The 19,770-nt window shown below is 38.9% G+C and overlaps 2 protein-coding genes across 2 annotated transcripts; one reads left to right on the top strand and one right to left on the bottom strand.

The window, feature by feature from the left end:
• Positions 1-4,597: 4,597 nt before the first annotated feature.
• On the top strand, positions 4,598-8,124 carry LOC102302235 (visinin). Its single transcript, XM_005925300.1, has 4 exons — positions 4,598-4,706; positions 4,801-5,342; positions 7,209-7,320; positions 7,709-8,124. Exons 2-4 carry the CDS (start codon positions 4,962-4,964, stop codon positions 7,795-7,797), a joined length of 582 nt encoding a protein of 193 aa, XP_005925362.1. The 5' UTR covers positions 4,598-4,706; positions 4,801-4,961; the 3' UTR covers positions 7,798-8,124.
• On the bottom strand, positions 8,110-18,389 carry si:ch211-149k23.9 (germ cell-specific gene 1-like protein). Its single transcript, XM_005925301.3, has 8 exons — positions 16,751-18,389; positions 15,969-16,534; positions 13,668-14,362; positions 10,401-10,583; positions 10,222-10,269; positions 9,961-10,113; positions 9,709-9,820; positions 8,110-9,608 (listed from the first exon to the last, which is right to left on the bottom strand). Exons 3-8 carry the CDS (start codon positions 13,861-13,863, stop codon positions 9,236-9,238), a joined length of 1,065 nt encoding a protein of 354 aa, XP_005925363.1. The 5' UTR covers positions 13,864-14,362; positions 15,969-16,534; positions 16,751-18,389; the 3' UTR covers positions 8,110-9,235.
• Positions 18,390-19,770: the final 1,381 nt, after the last annotated feature.

Consider the following 19,770-nt stretch of genomic DNA (forward strand, 5'->3'; position numbering starts at 1 on the left):
GAGACTCCCAAAAAAGAATTAACAACTTTTTTTCTGTGTATTAGTAACTCCAGTGCTTTTTATAGTCTACCTTACTTCTGTTGGTCTGCACTTTTATGAATCATGCTCACTGTGATTTGTAAATTTGTCTGGTTTCTAGTAACTTTAACTAAACCCTCAAATGACATTTGTGGTGCTTAAAGTTAAAAAAAAAAATCATAAAAGGCAAAATACTAAGGATAATGTAGCTCAGGATAATCCCCATATCTGATCCTAAAAGATACGTAGACAGGAAGGTCTCTGTTATCCCAGCAACATTGTGAAAGGCTTTGGGTTATCCTCACTAACCAGTGTTTCTATAAAGATGTTGTCCTGCTGAGTTTTTAATATCAAGTTTGGGTGCAAATACAAAACCTAAAAGGTATCTGCATGCATGGGAGCCACTAGGTTAAAATGAGCAATGTCCTGTATTCTGTCTCTCTCTTCCTTTTTTTGATTCTCTCACATTTTACCCAGTCCAATTATTGCATTCTGTTTATGCTCTGTGCACACATTACAAGCTGCAGGAGTGAAAAAAAAAACCATTATAAGGAAAATAATTAGTGGGATTAAACATTTATATTCATAATTTTAATTAAGTGTAAGTAGCACAATGTGCATAATGTAGTCGAATAGTGTTACATTATTGGCTTATTATTATCAATGTGACATGAACCACTGCTCAAGACGAAACTCATTTTCACTGCTTTTTTTTTAGATTTACAAAGCAACAAGTCATAAGCATAAGCAATAACATATGTTGATCATTAAGAAGAACTTTGCCAGCCTACACGGCTCAATTAGAATACAAAACTACAATATTAGTGTGTAAAATTTTAATGACTGTAAGTTGAAATAAAATGCCTCAAAACTGAATAATTGCATTTCTACATTATTTAGATTAAAGATACCTAATAAGTAGTGGTACAGAGTTGGGTTGGAATGGTGATAATTTATTTCTAAAAGATCAGAGATCTTTTTTCCTTAATGTCTGTCATTAAACACTGTTTATACTGTGACTTTTTTTATTACCCTACCACTCTCTATAAGAACTTCTTTCCCATGCTGTCTCACTTCTTTCGTCATCTGTCTTTTTCTCTTGGTTAGGAGGTGAAATGTTGCCACACCCACCACCATCACAAAACTGAGGGCCAGTATCACAAGCCCCAGTCCCAGCAAATGAGAGGTTCCCCCTTTATAGAAGTTCAGCTGGTCCCACAGCCCCACAGCCAGGCAGCTGAAGCCGATGAGAGTTCCCCAAAATCCAAAAGCTAGCATGCAGGATCCACAAGACAGTTCAACGCCTCCAGTAACCACAGTGACGCCCGCCACTGACACAACTCCTCCTGGTAAGGTCACGGTTTCCGATTTAGACCCGTATCTCACAGTAGAGGTGACATCTGATAAAGTTGAAGGATCAAGGGTTTCCATTTTGGACGCCATGGTCTGTTTTTATTGCTTGGTAGATGGCCAAGAGGGCTTTTTACATGCAGCTTCTCTCTTCTTTCTACGATATCACACATAGTCTTGATTAGAAACCCCCCCACTTTGCTTTCATGTCTGGTATCAGTTATGCAGCTTCAAGTTTAAAATAAATCATCCCAAGCTGTCGGTATAAACTTTGTATAATTATATACTGTGTCAAATTCCCATCAGTGTGTTTGAGCTTTCCTTGAAATAACTGAACCTGTTTAGGCAGGCAACCAGAAGAAAGCGTCCAAAGCTTATAGGATCTGTATTTTATAATGATAGCCATACATATTATACACATTTCATGAAAAAGCCTTAACTGATGACCTATGTGTATTTTGTGGCTGTAAAGTATAATATGCATCGATCAATTCACTGCAGGCTCAGTGAATTAAATGTAAACTAGCTCAGTACACACTTTTTTTAAAGATTGGACATTGTTTTAATCTGATAATCGAAACAACCTTTCACACACGCGTTTGTCACGTCAGGTTTTCTACCAGTATTTGTAACTGTAACTCTTTACTTTTTTAATTGAGTGGACCTGAATATTAGGATATAAAAGCTTTTTATTCTAGAAAGCCAAATGAATTGTTAATATTTGTAATTTTAGACAGCCAAAAAAGTCCATTTTTTTTCTTTTTTTTTTACATTTTAAGTGTAACATTTCTTACCTCAGTCTTGATCCAGGAGCTTAGACGTCAGAGGAAACTTTATAAAAGTGAAGGTCCTTAAATAAAGTCTTAAAGTAAGTATCTTTTAAATATGAAACTCTCTATGATTAGACACTAAAGGCACTCCTGACTTCTCTCTGGACAGTGGGTGTAGAAATGGGCGCCAGCGGCAAAGTGCTTTTCTGAAATACATCACCTACTCGAGGCCTTGCAAAATTGTGGACGCAATCATCAAGACTTCCGTCACAGTATGTTTGTTCCCCTCTTTCCTTGTGTTTAGTAGGAAGCTGTCATCTGTCATTACGCGTCATTATGAGCCATTACCAGATATTTATCTGGAAACAACTCCCTTCCTCCTTTCCTCTTGCTTTCAGTCTTAAGATTTGAGTTGCGTCCCACCCCCACCAAGGCACTGTTTGGACTAAGATTGTTTTTTTTTTTCCTTTAAACGTTTTCCTGTTTGGCATTCCTATTTCTCGAATTATTTTCTCAGTGCTCTTACATCTCAAACTTTATACTCGTACTCAACTTTGAAATGTTATTGGGGAATTTCAATCCTGAGCCTGTCTATATTAAAACAGAACTATAGGTCAACACAAATTCAAGTTATAAAAGGTTAACTTCAAGACAACCTTGTTTCAGAGATCTGTTACCAAATGTAGATAGTAATTAATAAGGCTGATCCTTCATTGACACATTAAGTGTTGCAGATTTATAGAATACGTCAGTACTGACGTTTCACAGGTCAGTGCTGTAACACATGCGACACTTGATACAGCCCATTAATACCATATAATGCTGCCAAGTAGGAGGTTGTCACTGACCTAATTGTGGATATTTATAGTCATGTTATTTTCTGATACAAATAAACCTTTGAGTTTTCATTGTTTATGTTACTGTATGTGCATGTGTTCCTGCCTGTGAAAGAAATACAGATTTAATGTTGCAAAGCAATGTTAAAACTTCTTTATTAAGTTCTGACAGAATCATAATTAATCTAAGATGCCAAACGCCCATGTTACCGATATTTTTACGCACTCTCTCCCCCGAGTGGAAAAACATCTCAAGAGTAGCTACAAATCCTTGCTCGTTCTGGCTCTAGCAATTAGCCCAAACAAGAGTAGAGATCACATGTCAGGGATTGTTCTGTAGAGAAGGGGTAAGTCAGTTGACCGTCACCCTTATAGGATGAAGACGGGGGTAATTGGCTATTCTCTGGCTTGTGTAGGAGAGGGCGGGGCTTGACTAATCCAGTTAGCAAATTATAGTTTAAACATAAAAAATGAATTATTGATTATCATACAGGGAAATACATGTCCTAAATACGATAAGTGCATGCTGCTTTCATCTCTGGTGTTTATGTGTGTTTCTTATATGTGTGCATAACTCATGAAGTCTCCTTTACACATGCTATGTTGGTCTGAAACAACACCTAAGACAATCAAGATAATACTTTCGCTCTAATTAAAGTAGACACAAAGTAAACAGACTAATGACGTAAATGTGGCAGCCAAAGTGTCATGAAGTGAGTTTGTTATACTGATAATACCTGATAGCCTCCAATGAGAACATAGCTGTTGGCAATGAATATGGAAACGACAAGAAAAAGTAAATCGGAGCTGAGTTACAAGAGACTAGACAGAAAAGAGTTTCTATCAGAAAAAAATTCAAGTGAAGTCATCAGTGTGTGTTTTGTTAGTGTGCAGTTCAGTAAGCCTTTAAAACATGAAAGTACCTCATGGCGGAGAAAAGAGAATGTAAGTCATGTCCGCGACTATTAATGTTGAGATTAAAGAAATTCATACAGTCAAAAAAAACATGTAAAAAAACAAAACAAAGTTTAGCTAGGTAATATAAACCTAAACTAGTGACTCAAAGGAAAGCAGTACTGTAGGACAGGAAGGAGGACGTGCACAGACGGGGTCGGCAGTGACAGGGATATTAAGGGCGCAGGTGGGATTGGACGTAAACGTGGGTTGCTGAGGGAGTTAAAATTGCCTGGACAGATGGTGGAGTGGCTTTCAGTGCTCAATCAAACCTATTGAAGGTCATAACTAAAACAGCAGACATAATTTTCCGAAACCCACCTGAAGCTTTGTTCAAAGTTTGCTAGAAAGCACCTACTCACTTTTTGGTGAGTTTACCGAAGTAACGTTTGGCTCCCAGAGTGAACTGTAACTTACAGTTGGATGCACTAAAGTTCTGTTAATCGGTTCATATTCAGCAATTTAGTACTAGTATACTAGTAAATTAGTGAGTACAAGACTAACAGGGACAAATTGATTGCCAGAGTTCATAAGTAATTTAGCAGGGGTATAAACGTACACTAGAGCTTTCCGGACTTTTCAAACAGACAATAGATAAAATTAGGATCTGGGGTTGCAATTTGGTCAAATGCTCATCCACCTTAAATCCCGCATTAACAGACTTAACCTAGTCAACTCGTGTAGGATGTGCTTTCCCCGCCCGCCTATATCTTTCACTGTCTTACTGTCGAGAGAGACACTCGGTTCCTCAGCCATCATCTGCTCACACAACACACTGGTAAGGTTTCTGCACATTTTGCACATTTTAACAAGCAAGTTGTTATTAATTTAAAGTTAAGTGAATTATATCACAATTCAAAATTATATTTCAGATTTCTGCTTGGTTTTTGACATCGAGAGAAGACATCAAGCCAGTAAGCAATAATAGTTTGGAAAAAGAAGAGTCATTTGACACCAGAGAAGAAAGCCTATCAAGTGGCATATCCCAGCCAAGCAGTTTAACACATTGCAAAGATATTAAAAAGAAACTACAATGGGAAATGCAACCAGTAGCGCGATATCAAAGGAGATCCTGGAGGACCTGAAGCTCACCACAAAATTTACTGAGCAAGAAATCTCCCAGTGGTACGAGAACTTTCAGAAGCAGTGTCCATCAGGACGCATCTCACCAGGGGAGTTTGAGGAAATCTATGCGCGCTTCTTCCCTGACAGTGATCCTAAGAGCTACGCAAGGCATGTGTTTCGCTCCTTTGACACCAACGATGACGGCACCTTAGACTTCAAGGAGTACATCATTGCACTACATATGACCTCCACTGGGAGGACAACCCGAAAACTGGAGTGGGCCTTCTCCCTGTTTGATGTAGACAAGAACGGATACATCACCAAGGCAGAAGTGAAAGAAATATGCCAGGTGAGCGTGGTTCAGTTTATAAAAGCGACATCGATGAATGGATGAGTGGCTTTAATGGTTCTAGTGTGACAGCAAGCAGTTAATGTTAACTCATATCCCGTCAGAAAGAGATTCATTTTAAACATTGATCTTTTTTTCTTATTCTGGTTTTTATTAATCCCCAAGCCCCCAAAAACCTAAAGTGTTATTTTTCTTTCACTATAACAACTTTGTAAATCAGAAGTTCAAACTATTCTCTCAGCCGTGGTTTCAGTGAGGAGGGAACGGAGATGTCAGATGAAATTTATTGGATTAACTGACATAAGGCAACATAACGCAAAACCTTACATTAATGCCTGTTATTGAATCTAATGTTTTTGCTTTTTTTCTATGTTTAACTGGTTTAACTCTGTAACATTAGGTCAACTAGCATTATTAATGGATTATTTTGTTAGGTTATCTCCTTATTTTGTCCACGTTCTGCAAAATCCATTAAAGCTGTGTTGCTGTTAACTAAGAATTTACTATTCTTCTCATGGTATGTAGGTCTCAGTCTTAATTGGCAGCCCTATTAGCCAGTCTATTTGAGCCTAAAACTCCTGATAATCTTGGCGATTACAGGTTTAGCCTGCAGACAATATAGGGAGCCCTACTCCTGAGCAGAGCTACTCTTAAGTTCCACTCCTAAACAAGAGTATACTCATCATCTCGATTCTAATCCACGGCTGTTTTACTTGTGAGACTGCCACTGTGGACTGAAGACTGTACTATAATAAATGTTATGAAACTTATGGAGGTTTTACACTTTTCTATATTCTCTCTTCAGACAAATGATATGGAATTGTAAGAGGTTTAGACAGATGAGCCAAGAATCCAGCTGGCATTGTAATGGGATTGAATTCCTGGCCAACTGGCTTGAGTCCATAAGCACCATGTTTACAGCACACTGCATAAAATAGCTGCATTTTAAAGCCCTGATAGCAGTTCAAAAACGTACTATAAGATGAGATTCTTTCCGGTCTGTAAAACACTGAGGTAGAGGTCGACAAATACAAATTTACTGTGTGGTAAAAGGATACACCGCCTCCATTTTCCAGAAAGTATTCTTATGTAATGTATAAATAATATGTTAAATTAGAAAACATAAGTGAAAAAGGTGGAAATGCCTCAAAACCAGCCCGCAAGTACACTGTTCTGACATGTTAGACAAATCCTTAAAGACTGCAAGTGTGATTTATTTTAAGGAAACCAGCTGCTTAATTTTATTTTTATGACTTCACAACCTTGATGTCTGTCAGCGTAGATCACAGTCTGAAGTCTAAACTCTACTGACCATAACATCAGAGCAGGGGCGAGATTGAGGGATAGTCCAGGGAAAAGAGATGACATCTTGGTGTTTGGCCTGTGGCCTGAGTCTTGGCACTAATCCATGTTAATCTAGGTGTCTTAAATGTGGGAGATGAGTGCTCCCTCTCTAAGTGGGACACAAACTTAAAGGCCTGAACCTAAAGTGCACACTCAGGAGGTTTACACTCAGTTAGTCATTCAGTCCACTGTCTGAGAGATGACAGGAGAGTTGCCCTATGAAATGCTGTAGCTTGTTTGAATATTTATGTATTTGTAATAAAAGGATTTTGCAATTTGTATAAATAGTCTATGTTTAAAAACTATAAAAAAAAATACTGGCCTCCATATTTTCACTACAATACCAGTAACTCCAAATATGCACAAGACATTAATAAATTAACTGAAGAAGGCTGTTAGCATCCTCAGTTTTACTAGTGCTTACATATTCTTTGGTCAGTATCCATCTGCTTTATGTACTGTGCTGGTGATGAGAAAAATGATGCAGCATTACTTTCCATCTTATACCCAACCCCCTCTCAGGCCTTGTTTAAGCTGATCCCCAAAGAGGACCTCAGCAAACTACCAGATGATGAGAACACACCCGAGAAGAGAGCCAACAAGCTGTGGGGCTGCTTTGAAAAGAAAGACAATGGTAGGACGTGTAGTGGTAGTGCTTCTGCTCAGAGGGAGATAATATCAATGGAAGCCTCTGCTACCTTTCTTTAGCTGATGTTCCAGCATCCTGTGGGGGAGATTACATTTTACAATCAGCTGTTTGGCTTAACAGTAATACAAGTATTAATCCACCTGGGGGCAAGTCTCCACTTACAGGATCACTTGTGTCACGCAAGCTTTATTACAAATCATTGGCCCAAAAACATCTTAAGTTATACATCACATGCTACTGTGTACCAAGCACACGAGATAAGAACATGTTGTTTAGATAACAATAATCCATCCTCGTGTTGTCTCACTTTCCTGGCTTGTTTTGTACTTATACGTTTCTCGTCTTAACTCCTTATTTTTTCCTCCCTTCACAGATCGACTGGCTGAAGGAGAGTTCATTACAGGAGTGATCGAAAATGAGAACGCAATGCGTCTGATCCATTACGAACCAATAAAACATTAAATCCCTTCTCATTCCTACGTTTCTCCTCTTGGACCCCTTTTCTGTTTTTATTAAACTATTTTTCTTTTTTTAAAAACCCACTTTTCCCTCTTCTTTCTCTCTCCGTATCAGATGTTTTCTCCGTCCTCTTCCTTAAATTCTCGGCCCCTCTGTAAATAAGCATTCCTACAGTTTCTGTACATTTGTGTGTTACACATACTTATACACATTAAGTATCATACTTAATTATTAGCTTGTTATGCTTTTCTTGTTTTTTAGAAATTTGAAATGTCCTCCAGTATTGTAATTTACTCACTTGTACAAAAAAATTAAAGATTTTATCATTCATCTGGGCTTTGGAAATCTATTTATCTTATCTCTCCTGGAAAACAATTAAATCTCCTTTGACCTAGAAACATACTGCATATTAAAATGCTGGTAGTTGATAAAATTTTCACTTTAGGTTTTACGTTTTCAGTTGTATTAATCCCTGACAGTAAATCCAGGATTACCTCAAATGTATAACCTACAAAAATTAAAGGTAAATTTAACTACTTGTTTTTGACTTTTGTAAAAAAACAAAAAACAAAAAAAAAACAACTCAGTACTTATACAATTTTATCTCAAACATAGTATATGACAGGAACTAAATGCAGTTTTTTAGAGCGTTGTTTTCCTGAAACTGGTGTCTCGGTGTTGCAGATATTAGTGTGTGCAGGCAATTCTTTCCAACTTTCATCCTGACCCCCCCACATGCTGCTCCCCTCTTGCTTCACTCTCCTCCCTCTATTCCTCCTCCCTTCCATCCAACTCGGGATTACTGGTTTACACATAATCTTCTGTTCAACATCAGAGAGCAGACTTTTCAAAATCTCTGTAATCTTTCCATCTCTATGGGTTTGTCTGTGCATCTCCAGAGAGGCTGTGCTTGTGGTAGCTTCTGTTATACATGAATTGCATTAAAAAATTTTGTCTCTCAAAAGTTTCTGACCAAAGAAGTTTAAAAAAGGAAACATGTTTATGAGCAGCATGTTTCTCTATAGAACGTGCTGTTCTTTCAGGAATACACGCATCGTCCTCTGAAACGAACTGATCGCTAAGATGATGCTTTTCAAGTTAATATATAAACAATAGAATAGAGGAAGCATTTCTTTGCATTTGCAAACAAAGTCATACATTTCTTTCCTACTATGAGGCACTGAGAAATACCCAGAAAAATGCAGGCTTGCATGTGAACGAGATACATACACAGATACATACGTTGTAGGCTTAGCGTTTTGATATGTGTGGATTTCTTTGGACCTTGAGCCCAATCAGTACATCCCATGTTCACAGAGAGTCAAAGTGGACGACGAGAAAGAAAGGATGTGTCTGCTTACATTGACCTTCTCCACCTTAGTTAAAGTGTCTTTCCTTTTCAGATTTTCAGCCCTTTCAGTTGATACGTGTTACTGATTCCCTAACAAGGTGAATCAACTCGGTCCATGGCTTCCCCCATCTCATCCATCTCTCTCTCACAGTCCTCACACCCCTCAGGGCCACAGCCTCCTACTAAAACCAAAGTTGGTACATCCCCATTTCCCACTCCGACTACGCTGCCATTTGGAGCCCACGCCACATCAATCATCCCATCTGGACATTGCAATAGGCCACTGACAGAGTAGAGCCCTCCCCCTGGGACCACCTCGTCATAGGATGGAGCGTGAGTGGTGGCTCTGGCTTCCTCTAAACGTAGTCTCTGTCTGCGGCGAAGCTCGATGATGGTCTTTGTGTATGAGTTGAGCGTGACGACAGCAGCTCCCATGCAGCAGCTGAAGGACACCCAGGCGAGACTAGGAGCAGGGAATTTAACATAGTTAGGAGATGAGAAATATCAAGCTTGTAGTGAAACATTAAGTCCCGACGAAAGCTTAAATCATATCTGGCACCTACGCAAATGACCAGCCGTAGTCCCAGGATTGAGGCCTCCAGTCCTTGGGGCCCACAATTACTGTCATCTGAAACACTGTGGTGAACATCATATGTGCCACCATCCCAAGAAGACCTACACAGGAGGTGAAACAGACAAACTTAATCCAACATAAACCGGAAAGATCAGAGGAACATGCAATAAAATAGATATATCTGAATATGCACAGGCGGGTTACAAAATAATGTAAAAGTGAGCATTAGACTGAGTCTGACCTGATAACACAGTGCAGATAGCTGCATAGGCATTGATTTTTAGTGAGTGCATCTCTTTATGGGAACACAAGACTTCCAGCCACATGAGTAAGAACCCCATTCCCAGCAGACCGATGTATGTAAACTCAGAAACAACTGACAGCCAGAGCACACCTGCAACATGTCAACAACAGTGTGAGCACACTGTCACAAGCTAACTTTTAATCAAATGGCGACATGGCAATATTAAAGCAGGAAACTGTTAAGCAGTTCACAGCTCACCTTGAGTTTCTCCTGGAGTTAAGTCTATAAAGCTGCGACACTTCTCCCCTGCCAACAAAATGTCATGATTTAAGGATAAAGTTTTGTAGTTGAAAGTGAAAAACATCAGCTTTGATTAACAATCCAAGTTGAAACCAAACGGCAACCAAAAAAATGAACTGCACAGGTGTGCCTCTTACCATCACTGTGTTTTTCACAGCTTTCCCAGAAGCCCGTGTGGAAGTATCTAAAAGCAAACTTGTCTTCGCCCGTCTCCCATATGTAGTGGACAGCGTTGGCCAGCTGCCTTTGTCTGATCTTAGCCAGCTCCTCTCTCCTGGCTGGAGATAGCGTGCGGTTGTATGGGTTCTGAGTGGGACTCTCTGAGAGGGTGACAGTGGAAAAAAGCAAATTTAAGGTTCGGTTCTGCACCTGCTCATTCTTAATGTGGTCAGAGTATAATCCAGCCTTCACTAGGGGTACGTTCTGTCTCCATGTAGTTTCTCACCATATGATGCAAACATTTAACAAATTCAGGAAATGTTGTTGGTGAGGCGTGAGTATTAACAGCGGATCCACTGACTGTCAAACACACAATGCAAGAAAAGGCAGTGAGAACATATAAATGACGAGGGAGTTAGACAGCAGAATAGCGGGTATCAAATTGAGGGGTAAGCATGTAAAAGTATGTGTCGTTAAAAAGAGAATGGTTAGGGGTAAACACAAAAGTCCTGCAAGTCTGCTAATTATACCAGTGCCTCAAAATCAGCAAGCCTCTGTGTACATGCAGTCTTGTCAGTGTTCACTATGATGTGCCAAACAAGTCCTGAGGTTTAGAAGCATAAGGGAGTTAAATGGACGCACTGTACATAGTAAAAATGAAATATTTCTGTGTGAGTTCACAAAGCACGTGTAGTGTCAAAGATGATTGTTATATGCAATAAGAGCTGTCAACAACTAAACCTTTAGAAGTAACCTCACACCCCACAGATTAATACTAAGCCATAACTGAGTACACTGTGGAACAAAGGTATTGGGGGGAAAGGAGATTAAAAGTAAGGACAATTGCTTTCTAACAGTTCAGTGTCAGAAAGCCTCATCCACTTTATTGTGTAAGCCGATCCAGCACCGCAAACAATCTCAGTGTGCCTGAGGAGCAGATTTGAATTCTCTAGATACTGTTTAACTTAGGATAGAAGCATAGCCTCAAAAAGCACCTAGGCATGAAGGTTCAATCTTAAACTTTAAAAACGTGGTTTCACATAACAGTGTTACCTAAGACTCCGCCTGTTGAGCTTTTTTCCTTTCAGCAGAGCTTTCTTTTCAGCAAACTTCCCCCAGATGGAGTTTACTTCAGATGAAGCAGATGGAGTTTGCTTCAAGCAAAGCTGCCTCCATCTGCTTTACATGAAGCGTTCCTGAACACTGAGAACCAGAGAGAAGCTCCAGAAAAAATTAAAATTATTTTGACAAATCTGTCTAATCAAATCAAATCTTATCTATTGTCTATAAATGATAGAAATCCCTAATTAAATCCTATTTTATTGTATTGCGTTGGCGATTATACGACCTACTGCAATAAAACGCAATGAAAGACAGCATGTTTGCTTTTGAAGGTGTGTCATAAGGCTGTGGCTATGATTGGCTGTACCTTTCTACTTACAGTTAAGACTTTCAAATCATCCCAGACTCTTCAAGTGGCTAAATGCCAAGATAATATTACAACTGTTTACACAAGAATGAATCCAAGAATTTTTGCTGTTACAAGCAAATTGTGACATGTCTGTGAACATGATGCAGCAGACTCTGGATTAGTCACCAGTGTATTTTCCCAACTTCTGTGCAGCACAGAAGTCGACTCCGATTTGATTGTTTGCTTTTTCTTTTAGTCCAAGTCAAAACCTGATGTTCTTAAATACTCCTGAACACTACTATGAAGCATAAGCATTTCCACATGGTTCCACATTTCATGGAATGTCTAAAGGTCAAAGGACGATGCACTTTGACACTGAATTTCTGCTGACGCCCTAAAGATTTAGTGATGCTATTTCAAAACTATACTATAAAATATGATGACTCACAGATCATAAAAGCATAAGTCTTAATAAACAGGTACACAATAAAAGGTTAAAGGTTACCAAAAAGCAATCCAAACATACAATGCGATGAAAAAATATTTGTCCCCTACTGATTTCTTTTTTCTTTTCTTTTTTTGCATTTTGGTCACACTTACATGTTTCATCGAACAAATAATAACATTAGACTAAGATAACCTGAGCAAAAAAAAAAAAGATACAGTTTTTAATTGATGATTTAATTTATTAAAGGGAAAAAGTTATCCAAACCTACCTGCCCTTATGTGGAAAAAGTAATTGTGCCCTAAATCAAATAACTAGTTGTGTAACCCTTGGCAACGAAAACTGCAATCATCATTTGCCACGATTGAATTTTGAACTTTGACTAGGCCACTTCAAAACTTTTATTTTGTTTTGGGGTTTTTGGAGCCATTACTGATATGTTTTATTGTCCTGCTGCATAAGCAAAAATTCAAACTGATGGCCGGACATTCTCCTTTAGGACTTTCTAATAAAGAGCAGAATTTATTGTCCCATCAGTTACACCAAACCGTCCAGGTCCTGAAGCAGCAAAGCAATCCCAGACCATCACACTACCACCACCACGTCTGACTGTTGGTGTGATGTTCTATTTATGAAATGCTGTGTTAGTTTTACTCCACATGTAACAGGATTCAAACCTTCAAAAAAATCCCAGCATTGTCTCATTAGTTCACATCATATTATCCCTAAGGTCTCGGGGCTCATCTAAAGTTTTTCTTTGCTGAATGAGAGATGAGCCCTTGTGTTTTTTTGGTCAGCAGGAGGTTTTCTCCGTGGAACTTGGAACTAACACTGACCTTAACTGAGAGACGTGAGGCCTGCAGTTCTTTAGATGTCGTTCTAGGTTCTTTTGTGACCTCTACAATGAGTCGCTGATGTGCTCTTGGAGTAATTTTAGTAAGCTGGCCACTCCTGGGAAGTTTCACCACTGTTCCAAGTGTTCTCCATTTGTGGATAATGATCTCACTGTAGTTCACTGGCACTCCAAAGCCTTAGAAATTGCTTTGTAACCCTTTCTAGACTGATAGATGTCAATGTGTTGGCTTTTGAGATCTTTTAGCCTTCTTCACTTTATTGACAGGAGCTATTTAAATGATCTCTTGATTCAGGTTTTGATAGCTTTTAACAAGTGAAATTAGCATCTGAAAACGGCATTGTGTTTACTCTGGTTATCTTTGTATAATATATTAAAGTTTGTCTGATCTGAGATATTTAAGTTTAACAAATATCCAAACAACTAAGAAATCGGGAAGGGAGTAAACTCTTTTTGACGATGACACTGTAAGTGTATGTACAATACATTAACAGTAAATAAATACAGAACTCCTTTGGATATGTTGAGTTTCCTACCTGTGGTGTAAGGCTCACTGTTGTTTTGACCACAGTTCTTCATTTTGACAGGCGACAGGCAGAGGGGCTTGACCACCTTGTGAGTGCCCTCACACCAGTAGGAGGTGCAGAGAGCCAGGATAGAGAGGGCCAGAGCCAAAGAGGTCAAGGTGAGGGAGAGCAGGGAGCGAGAGCGACGGGACATGCGTTCCAGCATGGCCACGCGGGAGAAGATGGAGGTACGGGTGGGGTCAGATATAGAGAGAGGAAGGTCAAAGTAAGACAAACAGGGGACAGAACGGGACAAGGCACACGCGAATAGCAGGACAGAAGGTATGAAAACAGCCACAGATGGAGCTGAGAGGGTGGGACAGATGCTTTGTGGGGGTTTTAAGAGGTTATGGGCGGCCAGGTTTAAAAAGAAAACAAATAAAAACGTGATGTAACAGTAAAGAAAGAAGATAAGAAAACAGATGGGGAACGATATTGTAAAGTCAGTGGGATTAATAGAAAGGAAGATAAAGAAAGAGAGAGAGCAGGGAGCACGACAAGATGCTCTGATTTTGATACACGTGGGAAAGAGGGACAGAAGGAACAAAAAAATGAACAAGAGGAGATTTAGGTGGATGATTTGGGCACAGTGGGAGAGAACCGAGGGATTCCAGGATATTACTCTTTGTTGCCCAGACTTCTTCAGTATGAGGAGCGATTGATTCCTGCGGGAACAGATACAGACATGCGTCCTCTGAAATCAACACTCGAAGCCCTTTTTTCCTGTATTAGATCAATTCAGCTGTATCAAAAAAGCATCTACAAATACTAGAATTTATTAATAAAACTTGTATGTCTAAAGAGGACATCAAAATAGATTCCTGAACTTATTATTTTGCAAAAAAAGTTAAATGAAATTGAGAGCAAGTGAGCATAAAAAAGAAAACAGAGGGCAAAAGGAAATTGGCCATATAATGAAATCTAGCTTTACACTGTCAATCACTGCCTGAAGTCACATAAGTCCTCCAGCTGTTTAAAGGGGGGTTGTGAAAGGCTGAGTAATGTGTACTTTCCTGTGACCCCGGCTAACATCTCTGTGCTTCCTGATTAACGCACTCAAGCCCGAGCCTGCCGCTCATTATAAACTGTGGGCCTTAAGTGGAAGGCACGATGCAGGGGAGCAAAACACTAGATTGCTTTTTTGATGAAATTATAGATAAGCCAGAGATCTAAATGAAATTTTACACGTAATCCCTGGAAATCTGCTTTAATCTGTTTTTGTTAGGTGTGTTTTAGTGTGAAGTACACTTTGACCATGTCTGCTGCCAATCTTTCTCTCATGCAATGTCCCCCTGTCAGCTCACAGCCCCTGAAACATAACACAGATTAAATCAGGTGAATGTAGCACATCACTCATCCCTTAGCATGGTTTCTGTCATCTGTACTGCTGGAAATAAAACTCCATCAGTATGATAATACGCTTAATGACCATTGGAGTGTTACTGAGGCAGTTAAAGCCAATGCTCAGCAGAGATAAGGCTTTCCTAAATACTTGCATTGCGTGTACATTATGTCCTTTCAGAACTGCACATCTTTTAAGCACTGTTTGTTTATATTACCGCTCAGTGCGTCACACCATCACAGAGATGCCAGTTTAATTCATTCAGCACTGAAACAATTACCCCACAAAGCACCTTGATAATCTGTGTGAAAGTCTACCTCTGCATATTACTGATGGTTTAACAGCAGCCAGTGACCAAGTATTGATATTTATAAGATTATGTTTGAAATGGTTACTCTTAGCATAAACCTTACCATGTCGACTGTTGCTAAGACAATAAATATTTTCAGCCTTTACACGTCAGTAACTAGCTGATGCATCATTTTCCAGTTTGCTCAATTTTTGCAGACGTCCATCCAAAATAACTCGTTCAGTTTTCGTTCACAAATGACAAATTTAATTGTACATCAGTGTAATAACGACGTTTTTTTGCTATGTGTAAATATTAAAGAAATTATGTTTTTGCGATTGCTGATGAAGAATCCACAAATGACTTCAGAACAAATTATTTTTAAATAAGTAAAATACCTACCAGACTTTGTTCTCGCCCTCTGTAGTCTTTCATGTCCATCATAAAACATATTTCACTGCCTTGCAGTGAACTTACATTGTGGTTTTTCTCTGCCTTCTTCATAAGCCCTTAATCAAAAAGCTCGTTCATAACTTTAGTTCAGCTGCTCCATCTTGAATACCCTCTCTGTTGCTACTCTCTTCCTCTTTTCTCTGTGCATCAGCTTTCCTCCTCCAGTGTGAGCATCAGTGGCCCTTACCTCTCCGGCTGCAAGCCCCGTGTAATCCTCCTCCGATGGAGATGCGAACCAATGGAGTGACTGCATGTCTGTCTCCAAGCCACTCTACTCCCTTTACTGTCTTTCTTGGTAATTTATGACACAAACCCACCCTGAATCATGTAATCCCTCTTAGTCCATCTGTTACTATAGTGCCCCCTCTCTTCCCGTGTCTGTCCCTTTTCAGCGGTGGCCTTCACTAACCCTCCCTAAACTTTAAGCAGCAGTTTAAGTTCCACTGCATTACAGCTCTATTTTATTATTTTTATTAACATTATAATACCTTATATACATTTCCCCAGATTAGCAACAGAACAAAAAACAAGAACAGTGTCAAGACTTTTATGATATACACAATAATTTATTTACAGTGTATTTACAAAAAAACCTGTAAGACAGCAAACAGCAAAGGGGAAAGACAACACTATGTTGTCGTGTTTTGAAGTTAAGGATGGGGATAGGAGGGAAAATGTAGTTGTAGAAAGCAGCTAACCCCAGGCTTGAGATTTACAATAATGTAGAATCAGCTTGCCATCACTTCCAAAACACTGAAAGACAAAAAGACGGGAATACAAACGTTGAAGTTAAACTGTCAAACACAGGAGTGAGCTGTCAACAAAGTCTAAAATCAGTGTTAACTGCTGTTGTGACATCAGAAAGGACCTTTTAACTAGATATTGATCTAGCAGTGAGAGCAGAGAGGTGATCAGCCAACCACTGATCTAGACTTTGACGTTTTTACTGTTACTTGTTAAGACATTTACCAGTGCTCCAGGATTTAAGATTATGTCACAGAAGGCTTGTCTCTTATTGCACCCTCTGCTGGTAGAAGCTCTGCATGACCTGTCCAGTCACACAGGCTGAACCTGCAGAAACAGTTAGGTCTAGAAGTTTCATACGTTTTTGGACATTGACCGTTTTCTCCCCTCTGTTAATTTTGCATCTATACTCCACCACAGTGGATTTTAAATCAAGAAAACAAGATGTGATTGAAGTGCAGATGTCCAGCATTAGTTTAAGGGGTTCAACAGAAGTTTTCATTAACTGCCTAGGAACCACAATGATTTTTATACAAAGACTTCCAGAGTAGTCACCAGGTGAAGCAGGTTCCCTTGTTATTTAACAACAAATTAAGTAGATAAAAGATCTGGAGTTATTTCCAAGTGTTGAACATGCATTTGGCAGCTTTAACTGGAACTCTCGATAAGATGTCCAAACAGTAGTTTCATGCAAGTAAAGGAACCTTCATTAGGCTGGAAAAACAAAGTAATGCCATCAGAGAGACAGCAAACTTTTTTAGGAGTGGTTAAGTTAACAATCTGGCTCATTCTTAAAAAGGGAGGAATCTGGTCAGGCAACACCAAATGGCCTGAAAAAACACAGACAACAACTCAAGTGGATAAAGCAGTAGCATTGTTCAGGTCCACAAGCAAGAGACCGTTTCATGAATAGAAATATAGAGGCTTTACAATAACATGTAAACCCCTCAAGAACAAGAAGGTCTGATTACATTCATTTGTATTAGAACAATGGGAAGAGAAAAGTATGGAGAAGGAAAGAACAGCTCACGAAGCATATGACATTATCTGGTGGAGGAAATGCCAGTGGAAGCTGGGCACTGGTGTTTACTGATGATGTCACTGCTGGTAGAAGGAGCAGGACAAATTGTGAAGTGTGCAGGGTTACACTCTCTGCTCAGAGTCAGCTAAATGCTTCAAAACTGTGCAGACAGCACTTCACAGTCCAAATGGATAATGACTCAAAACGTACTGCAAAAGCGACTCAAGAGTTTCTCACGGCCAAGAAATTAGATATACTTCAATAGCCATGTCAGTGGCCTCATGTCAACCTGATAGAGCAGATTTTCAGTTATTGGTTGTGGAGAGAACCACAATGAAGCAGCAACTGGCTGCAGTAAAGGTCAAAACGCTTAAGAGAGGAAACGCAGCATTTAGTGAGGTCTCTGGGTTCTAGAGCTCAGGCAGTCTCTGACTACAAAGGATTTTCTTTCAATTACTAAGAACAACACTTATATTTAAAATGATGTTCATTTGTCCAATTAATTTTGCGCCTCTGAAAATGGATTCTGTATTAAAAAAAACAACAAAAACAAAAAGAAAAAAAAACTCTTGAGTTAAAGCTGAAAGTCTGCACTTTAGTCACATTTTGATGGTTTGAGTTAAAAATTAATTGAGCTGATGTACACAGGCAAAAAGAAGTGTCCAAAGAAGTTTGGACCCAGTTAAATACTTGCCTAACACTAGTGCTACTGATGTAATATTTCAGTGAAGACCAACTCGGTCTGTAACTCCAGACTGTGCGCTATTAAATTAATAAAACAACAGGGAACATAATGTTGTTGATAAACTGTATGTCTGTGTGTGCTGCCCCATTTAAAACTACACTCACATCAAAGAGGACCCCTACTTCTTGATCCGGTGAGGGGGCAAAAGACTGGTTAACATAGATGAACTGGGAAAAGAAAAAAAAGATTTAGTTTTCATAATTGGTTTTTAAATCATGTCCATTATAAGACTTCAAAAATTAACAAGCTGGTAGAAAAAAAATGTCATGCTTACTAGTTGTTCATTGGCATCAAGCTTGAGGAAGCGAGATATGAATTGTGAAAGAGACTGTACTGTTCTCCCCCTGTCCACTGCCCACTTCTTTGTTTTCATTATAGGAGTGTCTCCCACTGCCTTCAACAGCACATCGACTATAAAAATGAAGAAAACAAAACTGAAAGTTATTCAACATTGTTGCAACGCCGACTGGCACAGGCAAATCTCAACTTGAATTTACAGTGGAATTTCTGGGAAGGTGCAGTCACTGATGCATAGACACTACATTATACCATGGTGGAAAAACAAAAACAATGTAAAGGCAAACCCTCATCCCAAGTAAACATCTACCTATGCAACTAAGCCAGTGCTGCACAGAGTTCAAAAATGTTACTGTATTATTTTCCCCCAATAGTGTTTTGGTGAAATATCAAACACTCCCCTGTGGAAATTTTAATTTCATATTGCTCTAGGTGTTGTTGTTTTTTGTGATGTGTTTAATGTGGAATGTGCATAATAACCGCCTTTAACTTCTTGTCTTCGTGTCCTTTCACATCAGCTTTTCTGAAGGGCAGAACCCCCCCCCCAAAAAAAAAAACCCCTAACAGCGCCTAAGCTTAAACATAACCTCTAATAGTAATATAAACAACATTCAACACCCAGATCTAATTCAATTACTAAAATCTAGTTATAAGTTACTATGACCTCATTCATTTGTTTCATTAAATTTTAGGCAGGGTATTGCAAAATTGAAATTAGATGTCTGGCTACATACAGACTAAGCTGTCTCTTTACCTCATTTTAATTTAAATTTCTGTTGTGGTATTTGTGCAAATTAGTCCTGCAAAACTACGCAGGTTAATATCTTTACTTTTCTTATTTTCTTTACTCTTGAATGTTTCCAGTGCAGTAGGTCTCAAAAATGAAAAATATGCATATATTTAATGTTATTTCCGTAGTTATAATTGATATAACATCTGCAAACTCCAAATTTTGTTCATTAGACTGTCTACTCATATTTCTGGTAAATCCAGCAGGAAGGTTGAAGGAAAGTAGCGTTTTCTTCCCTTTTGTGACTAAGAAGTTCATGTTAAAAAGTATTATAGTCATTTTATTTTGCATTAGCTATATATCATTCAAAAATAGTTGCTGTTTGTCTCTTATTACCTATTATTATTACTTTCATTAGTATGTTCTTGGTATGGAACTTTGAACTGCTTGAA

This window comes from Haplochromis burtoni, unplaced genomic scaffold (assembly GCF_018398535.1).
Source record: "Haplochromis burtoni strain Fernald_Lab_line unplaced genomic scaffold, NCSU_Asbu1 Contig_80, whole genome shotgun sequence".
Taxonomy (NCBI): Eukaryota; Metazoa; Chordata; class Actinopteri; order Cichliformes; family Cichlidae; genus Haplochromis; species Haplochromis burtoni.